Below are 20,955 nucleotides of genomic sequence, written 5' to 3'. Positions count from 1 at the left end.
CAATAAGCATGCAGATGCTTATTCTATGCATTTAAATAAGCTTTAAACAACTCCAACTATTTTAAAGCCGCAGATATTTAAAAGCAGCTGAAACCTTCTGCCTGTCAAAGACTTCTTTTCCAACAGCAACACTAGGAAGTAAAGTAAACCTGGAAGCGTTCCTGACTGGAGAGTTTCTCTCACTCTCTTTTAAGGTTACTACTACTACAGGGGAATGGAGAGAAAGTTAAAGAGCGGGTGACATAACACTCCGCGTATCACCATCATCGGCAGCCCCTCATCTCTTTCCTCCATCTTAGGACGCGGGTGCTTTGACAAGCCGCGAGGCGCACACATTACCCGGCCATCTGAGCGAGGCAAGAAGGTGGGGTGAGCAAGGGAAGGGAGTGGGGGTGCAAGGATAAAAAGAAGAAGAAAACAACAACACAAACGCACAGGCTCGCGTTCTGTATCGCGCCACAGTCCGGCAAGATCCGGCTAAACGTGCCGCTCGAGGCTCCCCTCCCCGGTGTCTATTTCCAGTGCGCTTCTGTGGACTTTTTTTTTTTTTTTTTCATCTGCGCACTACTAAAGGCGGCTGACATTTGAAGAGAGCATCTCTGTTTTTTTGCTGCAGAGGATCAAATGGTCAACCCCTCCCTCCATCCATCCATCCTTTCCTTTGCCTCTCTTGCTCTCTTCCTCTCTCGCAAACACTCTCTCTCCATCCTTCCATCCATCCATCTGTCCACACACAACCACACAGGAGTCCTGCTGCTCTACCGTTCTAATAATACAAACTCTGCACACATATCTCAATTTACTAGAAAGGGTGGAACGTGGTACAGTAAACGGGCTAATTCATTCCTGGAGACAGGAAGGTGAAACTAGAGGACAGAACAGAGGATGGAGCATCGCACTGAGTGTGTCTGCTTCAAGCCCCACACACTGATGATGAACTATTCGACACGGGCAGAGTGGCAGAGAAGTGCACGCATCAACTGAGGTTCTGAGAAAGCGCCATAGTTGGTTTATTCCCACTTATTACACGGCGCCGGTGTAAACACATACAGCATGGAAGGGGCTAAAATACAGCATCCTCTCCATTCGGAACCGGAAAATACTCATAGCAGCTGACAACGTAAATAAATGTAGCGCACTTCTCAGAAAAAAAAAAAATCAGGTCAAACTGTGGGGAAATCGCAGCTGTGGGTAAGTTTTTAATCCACGCCGAGGAATTAGGAAATATAAAAATGTGACATCAACACTATTCGACGCTAAATCGCGCTGTAGGGGATGCTTTAAAATATGATAGGGAGTCAAAGTCAGGCAAAAAGGGCTAGAAAATTCAAGATAAATCATTATAGATAGAATACTCAAAACATTTCTGATTACCTGTATCCGATAATATTTCCTCTGAGGTTTCGGTGCCGCGTCCTCGCTGTTTTCAGAGTTGCAGGCCAAGTAGTTTAAAAAGACACGATATCCCGAGCAAAATGTTTTTGTTTTTTAAAAAAAGCAATCATCTATCCCGTTCCAAACGTCCAGATGTGATAAATAAGAAGAGCGAGCTGAAGGTTGCACCGGCCTCTCCTGCGCAGCGCATCGGCGCACGGCTCCGTATCCGGGCGTTAAGATGTTACTTGTTTGTAAGCAAAAAACATGGCTTCATTTGCCTTTGTCAGCGAGGAGGGGAGAAAAAACGTAATATTGACTTACCTTTCCCTCATGAGCCATTGTACCACCCCCTCCCTCCCTCCTTCCCTTCCTCCCTCCATCCATCCCATCCCCTCTCAACTCCCCACCCTCCCCTTTCAACTCCTCCCTCCGCCCTTTGCCATGACATCACGGAAGCTGTAGTAAAACCTCCAGCATCAGATGGGCAGGGCTTGAGGTCCCCTCTTACTACACACTAACTCAATGGGCATAAATGCACAAACACTTCCCCCCTTCTTCTCCCTTACTTTCTTCCTTCCTCTCTTTTAAGCATCACTCACGCCGGCAAAACGTACAACTTCAAACCAGATTTGCCTCTACTGCGCACGATTTCCCAGATATGAAAATAAAGTTTCCATCTCTCCAAACATCCCATAAACATCATCAACAGTCTGTAATCGGTGGGGAAGCATCTCGACGCCTCTGGGCTCCAACACAATATTACACACCAGAATGAGCTCATGTTTTATACATTTCACCCGCTGACAAGTTCTTGATGTCCCCCAAATGCATTACTGTAATCCTTCACCCCTACGTCCACCACCCCCCCAACGCACCCTGGAAAGTGGTACCGTCCAATAATTCATTCAGAGGGGCTTTTTTTTTTTACTTTCTTTTTTTTTCTTAGTCGAGGACCGTGAATTGATGTAGTAGCAGAGTCTCGATATGCGCGCACTACTGACAGCATCTGATAACTCCTCCGCATGGAAAGAAGGGGGTGGGGGTTAACGACATATAGGCAGAGAGGCGAGTCTCCAAAGGAGATTATAAGCTTCCCCTGAGCATAAAAAATATTTATGCTCACGGGAGGCGAGAGGATTGAGGTGTGATATCAATTTGAATTAAAGCAGAAGCAGGACTTTTCTAAGAGAACTAATCACGCTCAGTTCCAGATCTGTTGATCGTTCTTAGGCTTCCTGACTGTCCGCCGCAGCTTCGAACAACAAACAGCCGGTCTTAACAGAGCAACTTGGAGTCACTCCCAAATGTTGCTCACATCGTGCTTTTTGCTTTGCCGTTTTGAAACCATTAGTGGAAATGACAACCATTCATTACAAGCCATTTGAGAATAGTCCCCACAAATGCCATCCTTTATCTGCTGTCTCCACGCCGCGCACGCAGGGAATATTCAAAAAGCCCAACCTTCAGCTTTCAGAAATTCTATTAAATTCTTATCTCTTTGCAGCAGGCTCTTTTTGTGAAATCCCATTGTTATGCATTGGAGCTGAAATCAATCACCGGCCGTGCACGCCGCCATCAGTATGATTTCAGACAGTGGTGTGCAGAAAGCGACACGTAGAGAGGGAGAAGGGATTCACAACAACAGCATCGACAACCGAATAAACAAAAGAGAGAGGAGGGAAATACGAACAATCCCGGGCCATGATCCAGCAGAGGGTAGACCAGTGTAGAAAAGTTGCGGCCTACAGGTCAGGTGTGACCTGAGAGACACACAGGGGATTTTGGGCGATTACAGAGAAGGAAGAAAATACCTTAAATCTTAAAATACACGCTCGCTGATTTCAGCACTGCGCTGCAGACAGCTCCGAAATGCTGCTCCAGTGTCTGTGCGTGCGTTCAGAACCGTGGACAGCTCCGACCCACAATATCTACTCCTGGTCATTGTTGAGGCAACAAAGGCCTTTGTCTGCATACTGTTTACACTAACTATCCGCCTCATTTGGTGGAACATCTAGGTAACTTTAATGGGATCAAACAAAAGTCCTATTTTTAAATTAATAATACTTCACCTCTAAAAATAGGAAACTTTGCTTCATTTATCTAAATACTTGAAAACTTTGTTTCAGGACTTTTGTTTTCACATTTCATTTTGAAAGGTAAATCTTATAATTTCAAGTAAACTCACTTTACACTAAATATAAATCAATACGAGCGCGCGCGCGTGTGTGTGTTAGTAGAAGCCCGAATGCTCACAAGTAAAGTTTATTTAATACTATTGAACACACTGTCACACGTGACTCATATTGTTGAAGGATAACACTTAGAACACATTAACTCTCGTTATAAACTACTATAAACGAAACGGAATATCACAGTTATGATAATGAATTACCACAACTAATAATTTATTTATTCACTATAAATGTCTACGAACTTTATCATATCAAGCTATCTGCATACCCTGCCTCTTATTTTGATTCTGAAAGGAAAAACTGGCAATATGAAGCAAGTTTATTTCATCCTCAGTATAAACTAAAATAAACAAAACAAAATTAACTTTTTAACGTCTAAGCTGTGACAATGAATCAATCAGCAATCAATAAATATCTGAAAAGTCTTTTTTATAGTCCACCCTTTCATGTTTTTTTTTTGAAGACTTAATATTCATGGAAAACTGGACAAAACTCAAAACAAAGAAAATTACACTTTTATGAGCCTGAATTGTCACATCTAAACTTATTCAGTGTAAATGTTTTAAAATGTTATAATATCGAGCCATTCGCGTGTTCTTGCCTTTTATTTTGAAGGGTAAGACAAGCATAAACTCACCTTATTCTCAAATACAAACTAAAATAAACAAACAAACAAAAAAAAAAAAATGACAGTTTGATAAGCCTAAATTGTGGCTATAATTTTGAAGTAATGAAAACTGAAAATAAAAGCTTTCTTCTAAAGGGTAAGGGTGAGTAATCGAGCAGCCGGCGCATGAGCTGGGAAAACTTGTTCCTCTGTTGTTCTAAAGTCTGTCTGCAGATGCAGATGGCAGAGGCCTGCAGCACTATAGCTCTTGTATGGTGGCTATATTGTGCGGACTGCAGGCAGCCCGTATAAATATTACATGGGGGCAGCAGCTGAGTGAGCGCTTAGGTTGGGACCGGGGGAGGCCCCTATAGTCCCTCGACAGATGGAACAAGCCGACAGACTACTACTACTACTACACACACACACACACACACACACACACACACACACACACACACACACAAAGAAAAAACTTTTTAATAAGCCCGCAGCTTGGCAGTGTCCCCATGGTACCGGGGCCACACGGTCCCCCAGGGACCAACTGTCCTTTGTCTGGCTAGTTTTTCTCCTCCGGGCTTGAAGTTTAGTTTCGGCTCTGGGCTGAAGAGAAGTTTACATTTCTTAAGTTTATTTAGAAATGTTTGCATGCGATGAGTTTGCCCTGCGGAGAAGTTTTAAAGTTCCAGCTGGTGCAATCAGACAGAGCTCTAAGCCTCTTTTAATCCCGCACAGCGATGGCCACAATGTCTCTAAAGGGCTTTTTATTTTGGATGCAAACAAAGCTGCTGCAACTTTTAAAAGAGAAGTTCAATGCCGTGTCTGAATGTCTACTTCTATTTGCGTCGGCGTTGTTACATTGTAGCACTGATGTATGATTCTAAAGAGAGACGTAGATGCCGAAACACAAACTTTAAGTTTAAAAGTTGCTCCTCTAAAGTTTTTTTTTTTAAAGTGAATGATACGAACCTAGAAAAGTGCGGCACAGCTTCATGTCTGCGGTCCTCCTGCTCTCGGTCTCTCTGTAAGTCCCGCAGCGACCGACAAGTGCTGCTGGCAAGTTTACTTCAGCTGAACAAAGTTGCTCAAACTTTACTTCAACTTCCCGACGGAGGGGTGAGGGGCGGGGACAAGCAGCTGACTGACACACGAGGGGAGCCAATAGAAAGGAGTGTTGTCCTCCTGCTGCCTGGAGCTGGAGCCAGTCGCGCCCCTTCAGTGTCAGCTTTCAACAACAATAGCCGAAACAGCAACAAAGAGCATCTGCTGCGCCCAGCAACTTCTCACACTCAAGCTCCCCCAGCAATCTGACCCAGTGCACAGAAACTCTTAACTCAGTCTGCGTTCTCTTCGGTTTCATTAGTGCACTGTTTATAAAACATATGCACTCATTTACATCAACTTACATATGCTGCTGCACTGAAAAACTCACCCAAATATTAAAAATATATTCAAATGTACTGCACAAATATTAGAGTAAAACTACAGTTTCACAGCTAGTTCTGTTTCACAAATATGAAACTTGTGGAATCAACACATAATGAATTAAAACTGAGCTGTAATATTCTTTCATTATGACGAATCCATAAACCAACATTAATTTGTATAGGTTTTCCCACATTCTGCCCATGTTAGCAACATTTTTCTTACATGATTGGCCAGTTTCCTCCACCCTCCCTCATCACGTGTGATCAAATGTACCAGATGTACAGCTAATTTAGGGAAGTTAGAGCAACATTTTCACTGGAACTCCAGGCCTATTCAGAGTGTCTGTGTCTGGGACAGACAGACAGTTCCTCCCTCCCAATAGCAGATGGTCTGCCAGATAATGAGCTCTCCCATTGCTTGCGCCCATTACCCCCATCCCCATCTCTCCAAGATGTAATGGGGGGTAAAGCAAGCTCAACACATTCTACAGCCTTTTCATGCACATTTAATGCTCTGATTGCTTATTGCTATTGTTTGTTAAAGAGAGTTGTACATTGCCAAACAATATTCTCTCCTGCCAGGAAAGTGTGTTCATATCTACACTTAGAAATGTGTAGCGTTAATTTGAAACCAACTCATCTCAGGTTCAGCTTAGGCTCCCTTCGTCCTCTACAAGTTTAAATAAATGACTCACTGCTTGTTAATAAACCAACACAAACTAAACATATTAAACTAAAATCACTGTCAATTTAGATTAAAAAGACTTCACTTTTTTAAAACACAAATACTACAAATTAAAGTATGTGGATACTTTAGATATTGTATTTTTTTTCTGTTAATGATAATTGTTGATAAGCAAAACACTTTACCAGCATTCATGAAGATAGACTCATTTAACCTAACTAAACTAAAACTAAGCTATCTAAATAGACTCAACTTCCTGAATACTTGAATACTAAGCCTGATATAAAGGATTCCTCTTCCTCCTTAGAAGCTTGAATAGTTACTGAACTTTGCCAAATTGAAATGATTTGAACTAACCTTCCTTATTCTTTGCCAGAGTATAAGCTTTAAGAACTAAATAACTGTGTGCTTCTAAGGAAAGCTAGAAGTTAAAATAAATAAGCAAACAAAACTGACTCTGTTTAATTCACTCTAAGCCTGAACGGTCACAAAAAATCAACTAAACTACGTTAAACTCAGCTTTTCCTTTCTCTGGAAGCAGAGCACACTGTAAAAAGGATATCTGAGTTGCAGTTGAGGTAATGCAACATTTGAAATGATCCTCACTCAGCTTTCTGCTTTAGTGACAGCAGGACATTTTGGGGGTTTTATCAACTTGAAATTGCAACTTGTTTCCTTAACTTGTTATTTTGCTTTAAGTGAACGTGTGCAAGTTCAGTGTTGTGTATAACTTAAATATGCTGGGTTAATATAACTTGTTAACTTAAGTTAATAGTTGCCTAGTTGACATAATATAATTAAGTTGTTCCAACAATTCTCTTTTTTTCAGAGTAGATTTATGTGACTTAATCAAACTAAACTCAATATATATCATTACAAGTTTAAATCTTTGCTCCTAACCTAAAGAAAACCATTTGAAAAACTTTTAAAATACTAAAATAGTAACTAAGCTAAACTCAGCTGAGCCACAACCATCTTACCTGACTGCAATCCAATTTCTCAATCCTTTATTGTAATAATGGATTCCTGGAACAACTTAATTATTGTTTCATTAAGATGAAAAAGAAAAGGAAAATAAATTCACAAAGTTCCCCTTTATAAATGGAACCTGCCACCACTAAACTACATCAAACTTGTTTTTACTGTAACACATTAAACTCAACTGAAACACCCAAAATGGCTTTCTCTTAACCCAGTTACTAGATTTTCATGACTAGACTAAACTCACTTTAATCCTCCAAAAAAACGTAAAATCACACCCTTAATCCTTTAATAATAAACTTCAGTTCCTGAGTGCTACTAAACCGAACTACGTAAAATATCACTAAACCAAACAATATTGAAAAAAGGAAATTTCACTTAACCTGCTTATTAAAGCAGACCAAACCAAACCAAACCAGACCAGACCAAACCAAACCAAACCAAACCAGATCAGATCAAACCACAGCAGAACAGATCAAACCAGACCACACCACACCAGACCAAACCAGACCAAACCAAACCAAACCAAACCAAACCAGATCAGATCAAACCAGAGCAGAACAGACCAAACCAGACCAGACCAGACCAGACCAGACCAGACTAGACCAAACCAAACCAGACCACACCAGACCACACCAGACCAGACCAAACCAAACCAGACCAGACCAGACCAGACCAGACCAGACCAGACCAGACCAAACCAAACCAGATCACATCAAAGCAGAGCAGAACAGACCAGACCAGACCAGACCAGACCAGACCAGACCAGACCACACCACACCAGACCACACCAGACCAGACCAGAGCAGACCAGACCAGACCAGACCAGAGCAGAACAGACCAAACCAAACCAAACCAAACCAAACCAGATCAGATCAAACCAGACCAGACCAGACCAGAGCAGACCAAACCAAACCAGACCAGACCAGACCAGACCAGACCAGACCAGACCAGACCAGACCAGACCAGACCAAACCAAACCAAACCAGAGCAGACCAGACCAGACCAGACCAAACCAAACCAAACCAAACCAAACCAGATCAGATCAAACCAGAGCAGAACAGACCAGACCAGACCAGACCAGACCAGACCAGACCAAACCAAACCAGACCAGACCAGACCAGACCAGACCAGACCAAACCAAACCAAACCAAACCAGAGCAGACCAGACCAGACCAAACCATACCATACCAAACCAGACTAGATCAGATCAGATCAAACCAAACCAGACCAAACCAGACCAGACCAGACCAAACCAGACCAGACCAGACCAGACCAAGCATGCCTTCCTTCATCCTACAATAAATCTGAAGAGTGGACAACAACTCTGCAAACTAAGTTCAGTTCAACTAGGCTCAACTAAATCTAAACTCCACCAAATTAAATTCAAATAAGCTTAGCTAAACTGAGACACTTATTACAAATACACTTAAACAGATTATTAAAGCCTGAATTATCAAAAGGAAATTTAAAGTAAACTTTTGTCCAACTAAACTAAACTAAATTTTTTCTAGTCACTGCACCAGTGAACTACACTAAGTGAAACTAAACCTTATTTACTTAAAACTTATATAAGTCCAAATTAATCAAGTAAAATAAATAAATAAATAAATAAAAATATTAACTTAAGTCACTCATTAAAGTCCAAACTGTGATTACCGAACTAAATAGGATAAAACTAAACTAAACTAACTGGATGAATTTTTGTTTCAGAGCATCTAAACTAAACTAAACTAAACTAAACTAAACTGACTTGAATGTACACTGAAGTGTGGTTCTAAATGCAGTGAGCCAATATCTGACTGACACAGCCTTTAACTGGAAGCATAGTTTTCATGTTTATTCTTATCATCCAGTGAACAACAAAGCTGACCGTATCTAAACATTAAACTGAAACTAATGCTCCTAAAAAGCTGGATATGGTTCTCTGGTTTACACATCTGCTCTCCACATCCCTTCACTCCCCATCTCCCTGCTTTTATGGCTCAAAAAATGAGAGAAACACATCTATAATGAATTCACTGCTTATTAAAGTGGCTTTTGGTGTGCGTGGACAAAGAACGTGTCGCCGTTAAGGAGGACTGCTGGGTCTCCACTAATGCCTCTGCAAGTTTTTTTTTTATCTGGCCATGCCAGACAGCCTCTAGTATTCTTCCTAAGCATGGTGCTCTCATTAGCCTATTAACTTCACTATTCACCCCCCCTTCACCCTTCTGTTCCACTACCCAGATAGGACTAAACTCACACATGCACGGAAAAACACACGCACATGCACAACACATTCACAGGCATATGCAAACACACATAAATGAATGCGAACACCCCCACCCCCACCCCACCCCACTCGCTCTCCTCTCATTCTCTGCTCTGTATAACAAGCAGCTGAACTCTGACATAGCCTCCAGCTGTCCTGGAGACGCCAGTGACAATAAAGTTTAAACAAATACACACAAACACACACAGGGAAGAGCAGGAAACAGGACCTTGTTGAGAAAATGACCCCCGTGAGTTAATTAATGGAAATTTCACTCCATCTTCATCATCATCATTATTCAAAAGTCCTCTTAAATGTTCACTCCTACGCTTTCATTATCATTATTCAGCATCTCGAATGGGAACAACTTTGGGCTGCACTGGTGGAAAGACAAAAGGGTCACTGCTCCACCGGAAGGGAAAAAGTTTTTTCTTTAATAGCTGAGCACATTCTTGTGTTTGAAGTAACAAAGAAGGTGGAAGATGTGAATAATTTGGGAAGGAGAACAAAGAATGTTTTTAAATGTATTTTTGTTTTTAAATTTCATCTAGACACATTCACTTTCACACAGAGACACGTCCAGGGTTCATGCACAGATGGACATTTTACATGAGAGTCCTGTTCTCAGGCTCATAATAACAATCAGGTTCATAGCATGATGACTTTATTTCCCTCCACACCCCCTCCCTCCATCCCCTCCCTTACTGTCATACCCCCAACCTTGCTTCTTCTTCCTCTCTAACATGCATGCATCTTGATCATACCCATATCTGTCGACTTCCATTAGACACAGATAAGCCACTAGTGCTGGGATTTCTGAGAAATCCATGATTTCAAATTTCCACCCAGCAAAGCTTTTTGTTAAAGGGCAGCTTCACTTTTTTTAAACCAGTCTAAACCATCCTGAAACTTCTCCAGTTTATAATGATCCCTGATGGAAGTGATCAACAGAATTTATAGAATTTGTGCAATTTTTAATTGAATAAGAGGCCTGAAAAAAGTATTTGTATTATTAATGAATCTGCAGATTAACTATTTAATCTACAGTTAAAAAAAATCAACATTTCCACAGTCAAAGCTTTTCAGCATTTTGCTGCTTGTAGCAAAGAAAAGCACTGATATATTTTAGGTAAAACCACATACGCACACACAGACACACACACACACACACACACACACACACACACACACACACACACACACACACACACACACACACACACACACACACACACACACACACACACACACACACACACCTTCCCCCAAAGCACTAAGAGAAAGGGTTAATTTAAAGGATTATATTTGTCACAGCAGGGCTTCATCTGAAAACAAAACTGCTGATGGAGAGTGAAATGGGAACACACGCATAGGCTGTGCAAGAACTCAGCATATAAGACAACCCCCCCCCATCCTGATATATCTATATCAGAATTTTTATGAAGTTGGCAGCAGTGAGCTCTAAATGATAGGAAGTAAAATCAGTTTTAATGCACACCTTGAATGCGCACTTAGCTCAAAAACTGTGAACCTACTCTCTACCAGAATCAACTCATATGCAGTCAAAATATATGCAGCTGCGATTTAACATGATGAAGACACAAACTGCCCGTGGCCCTTCATTACTCACAGATTCCACTTCTCTCTCCTCTGTCTTTTGTGGGAGTTATGAATTTGTAACAGGCATGAACACACATACACTCAAAGTGAAAGGAAAAGGCCAAGAGACAGACAAAGTTTGGTCTGGATGCCACTTCTGATGACCGTCATCTCTAGAGACCCCTCCCCTGCTTACCCAACCCCATCCATAGCCTGAGCCTCCCCATGAAGGCAGGAGGGGCGGGGGGGTGTCTCTCTGCCAAAAGGCATCACATCGCTCAGCTCCTCTGCATCGTCTGCTCCTCTATCTGTCCTCTGTACCTCTCTGTCTCTGTGCCTGTCACTTACACAAATCTACACTGCAGGACTTTTTCCCTCTTTTTCTGACTTGAATATGAATATCTTAAAGCGAGTATGAGCCACTGTGCAGCATCAGAGGGAGTTGTAAATAAGCCCTCCTATCCCACCCCCCTCCTTGTCTAACCCCATGGTCCAGACTAGCATCCCAGCACACTCCTCCCCCCAGCGTCCCACACTCTGTCCCCATGCTAAGGGGGACAGCGTGACCCCCTGTCACCCTCCAAAGTCAATAAGTCAAATTCTTCCAGGCCTCTCCAGTCTGATTTCTTCACTTCCCTTTCTCCATCTAGAGTCGCTGCATCGTCTCTGCACACTTGACCCTCCCATCCTTTCATCCTCTCTCTACTCATGTCGACAACTGCTTCCATCTCCTCTTTTTTTCTTTTCCAGCTCTGCATCTCTTGTCTCTAACCCCCCCCCCCCCCCCCCCCCCCCCCATCCTAGCCCTCTCCATGTACAGTTTCTCACTCCCTCTCAAACCGGGCAGCAGCAGCAGCAGGCTGGGCAAATATGCAGCCTGAGCAGCGGTAAATACAGGCAGCACTTCAAAAACAAGGCCTGATTACAATGACAAAGGCTGCCACACTTTAGGGAGGAGCTTGGAGCAATTTGGAGGCTGCGGGGGCCATTGAGCGAGTGGCATACTTAATGGGCTTTGTGTGCCAGAAGAAAAGGGTCTGAGCTTCTGGGCCCAGCTGTCACTACGGAAAATATCAGACTGACACAGCACCCGACGCTCTTTGGCTTGCTCTCTTTTCTTCTTTCACCCCCCTCCTTCTCCCTCCCTCTCCTCTTTTCCCTCTCCACTCTTTTTTTCTAGTTAGTGAACACAAAAAAGTGAAAGCTGTTAGAGAGAAAGAAAAAAACTAATTGAGAACTCCCTTTCTTGATCTCTTTCTCTCACACACTAGGAATAAAAAGAAAGCATGCAACCATGGTCTCACACACACACACACACACACACACACACACACACACACACACACACACACACACACACACACACACACACACACACACACACACACACACACACACACAAATATAATGCACAGTAGGCTGACTCTGCAGCAATTATTTAAACCCTAAACCCGGAGGGAAAAATGACATTATTACATTTCACTACTTAATTACGTGTGTGGATAGTTACTAAGTGTTAGCCGTCATGCATGCATAATTCAGTAAGGTATAGTTACTTCGCTTCACAAAACACCTCTTTCATTATAAAATGTATGGCAGGAGAGACCAAATTAAAACATATACGGTGCAGATATATGTGAGAAAAAGGAAAATGCAAGTATACATTAGTTTAATCCTCACAAGGCAATAATAAATCCCAACATTTAGTGCATTTCCAGCAGAGTCAAACTCCAGTTTATTTTACGGAAATGATTTTTCTCCAGTGATAATGGGCTTGGCTCAAAAACAAAGACTTGAGAGATCCTCTGAAGCAGCTTTCTGGTTATGCCTTCTGAATCCTTGCACACAAAAAGTGCTCACACTCCAGATCCAACTGTATTACACCAGCTCTGTGACTTATGGCACTATAACACTGGGCATAATACACACACCCACACACATACACAGGCGAGCTCATGCGCCAGCAAGCAAAGCAAAGCGTGCACTGGAGGCAAAACAGGCACAACAAACACTTGTGCATGGTCGCACGGCGCTGCATTATTGAAACGCAGCACAAAGCCAGAGTTGGATGTTGTTTCACCTAATCTCTTTGATACCACTGTGGTGCTGCTAAGCTCCAGAAAATCAGCTTAGCAGATGTCCTAAAGTGTAGGTGGCTTGTTTCATGAGGCAAGAGAAGAAAATGCTACAAGAAGAAGAAGAAGAAGAAGAGAAAGAGGGAGGGTGGGGGCAGGACCACAGATTTAGAACCTGGCCCTGACAACTTCAGCTCAATCCCCTTTTTACTTCTGTCTGCCAGGCACAGTTGTTCCAGCAAAGTAGAAGATTTTTTTTTTCTCTCAAGTCCCCCATCGCTCCATCATCACTTCCTCTCCTAATCACTCACTTTGGAGCGTTCTTTCTGCTGCTATTTTTCCAAGCAAAAGAAGCCGTCTTACTTCTGATAATGACGCCAATAATGACAGTAATGAGGCTTTTTCCCCCCAAAAGGTTGTGCATGCAGCTCTGCCTTTAAGCCTTAACCTGTGCTCGGATGTCAGCTGATTACAGTCACAAACTACACACACACACACACACACACACACACACACACACACACACACACACACACACACACACACACACACACACACAGACAAACACACACACACACACAGACACACACACACACACACACACACACATACACACACACACACACACAGTGTTGCATGTATTATCAGCACAAGTGAGACATCTGTATGCAAATGTCATTATGCTGGTGGGGAGGAGAGAATGGAAGAGGGGTGACTGTGAGTGAAGTTATGATAGTGAAGGCGGTAGTGAAGGAGTGCAAGTGTCAAGAGCTGTTGTGTGTGTGTGTGTATATATATATATATATATATATATATATATATATATATATATATATATATATATATATATATATATATATATATATATATATATATATATATTTCTGTGTGTTTCTTTGTTGTAACAATACCCGCTGGAAAGCCTGTTTATTTACCCTTAAATGGTGCCATGTTTGTAAGGAAAATGCATTTGTGGGTTGAGTAGCAGAGTTGTGTATGTGGGTTGTGCCCATGAAAAACTTGCCAAATCTTCTCTGCCAATACCAGACAGCTTATTCTGATACTGACTTTTGTTTTGAGCTTCTGGTATGCCAGGTACTGACAATCAGGCATATACAGTAGCAGTCAAAAGTGTGGACACACTGGTACTGTATGCATATCTACCTCTCTCTCTCTCTCTCTCTCTCTCTCTCTCTCTCGCTCTCTCACTGATGCTGCCTTTTCCTCGCGCCTGCACTTGTTTCACTTGCACACACAGCTCATCTGCTCACACTGATAGAGTAGCACGGAAAGACATGCCTGTGTTTCAGACACATTGATGGAACATCTAATCCTTTATTCTGATACTTCAGTTCCATGGTAAGATGAAAAATGTTAATAACCCCAGGTGCTGCGCAGAGCACTGCATCAACTGTCTGGGAAATGTTTTTCATCCCTCTGTAGTGAATGACTCCATATGTGGACATCTCTTCAGCTGTTTCTAAGTGCCAGAGCGGTATGCAGCAAGCACTTCAGTGTCAAGCCATCCTCTCCCATTAGCAGATCCTCCAATGTCCACAGCAGCAAAAGACAGCAACAAAAGTGACAAAATATTCATACTGATAAAGGCACAAATGTTCTCAAGAAATGCTACAAAGATATCAACCAACAGAGGATGTTACTTTCAATCAGTCCCTCAAACGAAACAATCATATCAGGATTTCTCCCCTACTACAACTGAACAGCAGCACAGAAGTGCTAAAAACTTCAGTTCCTAGAGGAGAGCTCTGAAACCAAGTCAGTGCTCATAGAATTCCATATTAAAATGCCCAATTTTACAGCTTTAAAAAGCTGAGCATTATTATGGCAGCAAGGTGGTGTTGTGGTTATCATTGCTGCTTTATAGAAGGAAGGTGGGCAGAAGTGTTCAGTCTGTAGCAACTGTGGTTATAGGATGGGCTACCACATAAAACTCAATAATGACTGGCATATACAGCCCAAAGGTTCTGTCTTTCTTCGCATGAAAATGACTTCAGCATTTGAACATTATGAAATAATCAGCCCTCAAACCTGTAAAAATATGGACTCATTATAAAAAGGCACCAAAGTGAAACTGACTCAGCATCAGTCCCAGCAGCTGGTAGAAAAGAGGTAATAAAGACATGTGTTCTGAGAAGAACAGGGAGTCCTTGGCCCCACAGAGCCCTGATCTGAACATCTCAGAGTCAGTCTGGGATTACATGAAGAGACACAACCTAAATCCTGAGAAGAAATGTAGCAAGTTCTCCAAGATGCCTCGAACAACCTGTTTTGCCAAGTACTTTGTAAAACTGTGTGCAAGTGTATCTTTTGCACTGTGCATATTGTGTGACTTCCAAAGCTCTCCTTGGTATTTTCTTTTGTGGCTGGAAAGAGAAACTAAGTAATTCATAAAATATTATGCTAGGTAAACATTTTCCAGTCAATGAATTTATAGTTTTTTTAATCATAGTTATTATTATACCAAGTGCCAAGTTTTGTTTCTACAGGTTGAAAATTCATTTTGAATTTTTGTAACCAAAAGGACAGAAACAAAAAAGTTCCTCACCATATTATGGGGCACACTGAGTAAAGCTCAGCACTCTTTTGATAAGTGTTTGACCAGTTGCCATGGAACATGTAAGGCAGAATTACAGTAAGCCAACAACAACTTCACATGATGCTGTTTTCAAGCCTCATGTTTTGGATTTGCCAGGAGTCATATTAACTGGAAGATATCTAATATATCAGTCCGTAATCTCCTATTGGTGTTCAGTTAGGCTGAGATCAAAATAAAATTACTATTCCTCTTTTCATTCCTTTTGTATATACGGTCACATCAGACAGTTACATGCTTTTATTCATCATATTGTAATCAGTAAAAATACAGTATGAATATGAGAGAGAGACTATATTTATTTCAACAATAACAGCAGTAGACTATGGTTCATATGTTAAATATTTTATTTTCAGTCACTTGGTTAGAATGGTGCACATGCCAGTTTCTTTTTCAAAGTGACTCACCTTCATCCATGAATCATATATCAGCCTAATTATAATGCTGAACCATGATGACAGGAAAAAGAGAAATGCATAATCTACATTCCAAAAATAGTATATAGAAATATTTAATACTCCCCCCACCAACCAACCAACAACCAACCAACAAACACAAATCCTGGTCTCCTGTATTTTTAAGAAAAGTATCAGCTCCAAAATTTCCAAAAAAGGACACTTGCATATTTATTAAGTAGAGTTTTTGCTAATTTTGTGTGTTTTATTAATTTGAGAACAATAGTTACTGTTTGTGTTCTTACACAGTGCCTCAATGCATGCGATAGCTGGAAGAGAGTGACTCCTAAGTACAGCAAATATGAAATGGAAAAGCAACAGTGGAGTGAAAGGTTGACGCTGTAGGAGTGAACTTCTTCCTGTTCTTTGTAATAATGTTTGATAATCTTATCTGTAAATTTTCTTCTTTTACTAAAGGATATCTCCTGTTACAGTGCTTCCTATTCTGCGTCCCTCCTGGTATATAATACTTGATTAATCCGAGAACACTAACGTTGGGTGATTTTCACCCACGTGTTAGTGTTACAGAACTCACGTTATTCAAGGTTTAAGACAATTTCCACACTTGTTCTTGTCATTCTACTTTGCAATATATTCTGGTTTCTTTCCCAAACATGAGGCTTTTCCATACAGCCTCCAGAGTTTAGAAGTCTAAGATGATGGCTTGCAGTTGTTGTGTGTTTATGAAAAAAGTATGGAAAAAAGATAGGGCAGTGATACAGTTCTTTGTTTTAACAAAGAACAGAAGAAAAGCCGAAACACCATAAAGACAACAATGTTTTAACAACTATGTGCAAGATAGGAAGTCATTTATTTTCTTTTAATGTTAACTTCTGTTAGAACCTCAGACGTTTGTTTGGTTGGTGTAAACCAAACAGGATAAAGCTGCTGAATAAATGGAAATAGTAAACTACTCTTTCGTGGGTTTCTGTTGTTGGTTTGTTGGTTTGTTGTGACTTCTCTGTGAATATGCAATAGAGCTGTTTTTGGCATTTCAATTGTGGATAAAAATCACAAAAATAAAACTCTGAGGAGAGTTTATGAATATGACACCTCCATGGCCTTGACCAAGGAGCTGGTACATTGTGTAGCTGTGTGCATCTAATGTTAGCATGATAAACCATTTCACTTATTGTTGCTCATTTCAGGATATGATCTTTATATGCTCTCTCTTTTCTTTCCCCTCTTCCCTTAAGCGGTTGCAGCAGATGTTTGTAGGTCCCTGAGCCTAATTCTGCTGGAGGTCACTTTCTGTTAGAATGGAGTTCTTTCTCTGTACCATTGCTAAGTACTTGCTAATGGCTCGGTCACACTGGACTAAAAATAGGATGGCAATCTGTGGCTGCTTGATGATTGCATTGAATTTTTTGACATTAGGCTATCACTTCCATGTAATTGTGATGACCAATTGGTTGACCACAGGTTGAGTATGCAACACATTCAACCTGTGGGCAACCACTTTCAACCACAAGGCAGCTGCACAGGCTGTGAGGCAACTTGTCTCCAAACAATCACAGTCTGACTTGGACTGACTGCTATCACTCTCAGACAGACTCACAAAGGTTTGTAAATTACCATCCAATTTATATATACAGACAGATTATTAACACATTGTAATCAATCTGAGTAAGTTTGCAGTGCAACTCATCTGCAATGTATGAGCAGTATGAAGATTAGAACCTCCAAGTCTGTGGCCATGGTCCTCGGCCGGAAGAGGGTTCCCATTCCGGGCCCTAAGTCTGCTCTGCCCTATCTTGGGGTCTTGTTCACAAGTTAGGAAAGAGGGGAGCGGTAGATTGACACAAGGATTGGGGTTGCGTCTGTTATGCGGATGCTGTACTGATCCATCGTGGCGAAGAGAGGACTGAGCTTTAAAGTGAAGCTGATGATTTACCAGTTGATTTACATCCCCACCAAAAGTGACCAAAAGGACAAGATCACAGATACAAGTGGCGGAATTGAGCTTTTCCTGAAGGGTGGCTGGCCTCTCCCTTAGAAGAATGAAGAATGCAGTCATTCGAGAGGAGCTCAAAGTAGAGCCGCTGCTCCTCCACATCAAAAGGAGTCAGTGGAGGTGGTTGGGGCATCTGATTGGGATACCTCCTGGACAGCTCTTGGGTGAGGTATTCTGTGCATGTCCTTCTGGGAAGAGGCCCTGGGGTAGACCCAGGAGACTGTGGAGAGATTATATCTCTCAGCTGGCCTGAGAATGCCTCGTAGTTCCCCCGGATAAGCTGGTGGGGGAGAGGGAGGTCTGGGTTTCTCTGCTTAGGTTGCTGACACCATGACCCGGCCCTGGATAGGCAGAAGAGAGTGGATGGATGGATGGATGGATGGATGGATGGATTTCTGTTTCAAATCTAAGAGGTTCTAGCTGAACTCTGAATGTGAGTAGTTCATCTGAATATTCTGTTTAATGTGAAGTTTTGTATATGTAGTCAGCAACACACAGCAATAGATGTGCACTTTTTGCCGATTCATCACAGGTAAATGCCATATGATCACAAACAGACTGCAAGAAATTGACATTCAATTGTAAATAGCTAACAGACTGGCAGCAGACTTATTCCATCTTATTGCTGTTTTATCGGGGTGGCTCAGGAGGTAGAGCAGATCATCTACTAATTGGAAGGATAATGGTTCAATTCCTGGCTGCTCCAGGCTGCTGTGTGAATGGTCACAGGCCTAGTTCCCATCTACAAAGCAAAGTATCCTTGAGCAATACTGAACCCCAGGTTGCTCTCCGATGCAACCATCAGAGTATGAAAGAGTGTGAATGTTAGATAGTAATCACTTGGCCTGTAGAAGGAAGTGCTGGTATGAATGGCTAAATGCAAACATGTTGTATAAAGCATTTTGAGTGCTCAGCTATAGTAGAAAGGCGCTATTAAAGAAAAAAAATCCCTTTACCAATTATTGCCATTTTGACACACACAAGAAGGTAACTTTTAAGCCTAATTTTGAATCCAAATTGGGAGCCAGTTCCACAGAAGAGGGGCCTGAAAGCTGAAGGCTCTGCCTCCCATTCTATCCTAGGAACTACAAGTAATCCAGCAGTCTGAGTGAAGTTCTCTATTGGGGTGATTCTGGATTTAACAGGGAGCCAATGAAGAGAAGCCAATATGGGAGAAATCTGCTCTCTCTTTCTAGTCCCTGTCAGTACTCTAGCTGCAGCATTTTGGAACAGCTGAAGGCTTTTCAGGGAGCTTTTAGGACAGCCTGATAATAATGAATTACAATAGTCCAGCCTAGAAGTAATAAATGCATGAATTAGCTTTTCAGCATCACTCTGAGAAAGGATGTTTCTAATTTTAGAAATATTGCGCAAAAGCAAAAAGGCGGTCCTACATATTTGTTTAATATGTGCATTGAAGGACATATCCTGGTCAAAAATGACTTCATGGTTAGACACTGTGTTTCTAAGATTTGTGGGGCCGAGGACAAGAACTTCAGTTTTATCTGAATTTAGAAGCAGGAAATTAGAGGTCATCCATGTCTTTGTGTCTTTAAGACATTCCTGCAGGTTAACTAATTGATGTGTGTCATCTGGCTTCATGGATAGATAAAACTTGGTATCATCTGCATAACAATGAAAATGTATGCAATGTTTCCTAATAATACTGCCTAAGGGAAGCATGTGTAATGTAAATAAGACAGCAACTGACTGTGAATAGTCACAGGCCTAGTTCCCTTCTACAAAGCAACGATTTCAAATCACAGGTTCATTGCACATAATCACACACATTTTGTTCTTGCCATGGTCTCCAACTCCTGTTTTCCTTAGTGGCTGAGGTGGTTGTGGCTCAGGAGGGATCCTGATTCCATCTAATAATCGGGAGTTTGGTGGTTTGATTCCTGCTCCAGTCTGCATGTCAAAGTATCCTTGGGCAAGATACTGAACCCCAAGTTGTTCTCCGATGCAACCGACAGAGTATGAACGTGTGTGAATGTCAGATAGAAAGCACTTTGATATAGAAAACAGTGCTTGTATGAATGTGTGTGTAAATGGGTGAATGAAAACATGTTGTATAAAGCACTTTGAGCGCTCAGCTAAAGTTGAAAAGCATTATATAAGAACTAGTCCTAGTGTGACTGTAGCATAACAGAGGATTGCCTGATTGTTTGGTTTTTCTCTCTATTATTGTAGAGTTTTTTCCTTACAATATAAAACACATTGAGACAGCTGCTGTTGTAAACTGGAACTATACAAAATGAAATTAAATTGAATAAAAGGTGACAAAACAATGATATTACTTCAGTGTGTTATATTTACCTCCTCGGTTGCTTTTCTCTGTTTCCTCTCTGATTTAACTGGCTGCTTTACTTGCATTGTCTATTTGTTAGAAGGGAGGGGAAAGTTAAACTCAGTCAGAAACTGCTATACCACTGGTGTTTAAAAGGCCATTAAAGCTGCACGTTAGCATGGTACTCACCTCTGTCTCTGCATGGAATGCTGCTGGGTGTGGCCTCAATTCAGTTAAAATGGGCCACAGAAATAAAGCCTCAACTAGAGGCTTTCAGCCCATTCTGACCATAAACCATTAGCATCAGTTACTGTGTTTTAGATTCTGGATTTGGAATTCTAGCCATTTTGTGATTGCTGCCACTACTATCATCACTGCAACTGCCATAACAATGATGTGGATGCATGCGCTGATGCTGGGAAAATTAGACATTTGGGACTTTCAA

General features: G+C 41.6%; 1 protein-coding gene across 6 annotated transcripts in view; it reads right to left on the bottom strand.

Moving 5' to 3' along the window:
* Window positions 1-5,242, bottom strand: part of myt1b (myelin transcription factor 1b) — a 52,991-nt gene extending 47,749 nt beyond the window's left edge. For 5 of the 6 annotated variants that reach the window (XM_030733035.1, XM_030733036.1, XM_030733038.1 and 2 more), the window contains exon 1: window positions 5,146-5,242. In XM_030733035.1, coding sequence (XP_030588895.1) covers window positions 5,146-5,170 — 25 coding nt within the window. In that variant the 5' untranslated portion in view covers window positions 5,171-5,242. Of the gene's footprint in view, window positions 1-1,374; window positions 1,677-5,145 lie in introns of those variants that run through there. The other variant, XM_030733039.1, reaches the window with a different exon arrangement.
* Window positions 5,243-20,955: the final 15,713 nt, after the last annotated feature.

The sequence above is a fragment of the Archocentrus centrarchus genome, chromosome 7 (assembly GCF_007364275.1).
Source record: "Archocentrus centrarchus isolate MPI-CPG fArcCen1 chromosome 7, fArcCen1, whole genome shotgun sequence".
Taxonomy (NCBI): Eukaryota; Metazoa; Chordata; class Actinopteri; order Cichliformes; family Cichlidae; genus Archocentrus; species Archocentrus centrarchus.
This window is presented reverse-complemented; position numbering and strand designations above follow the sequence as displayed.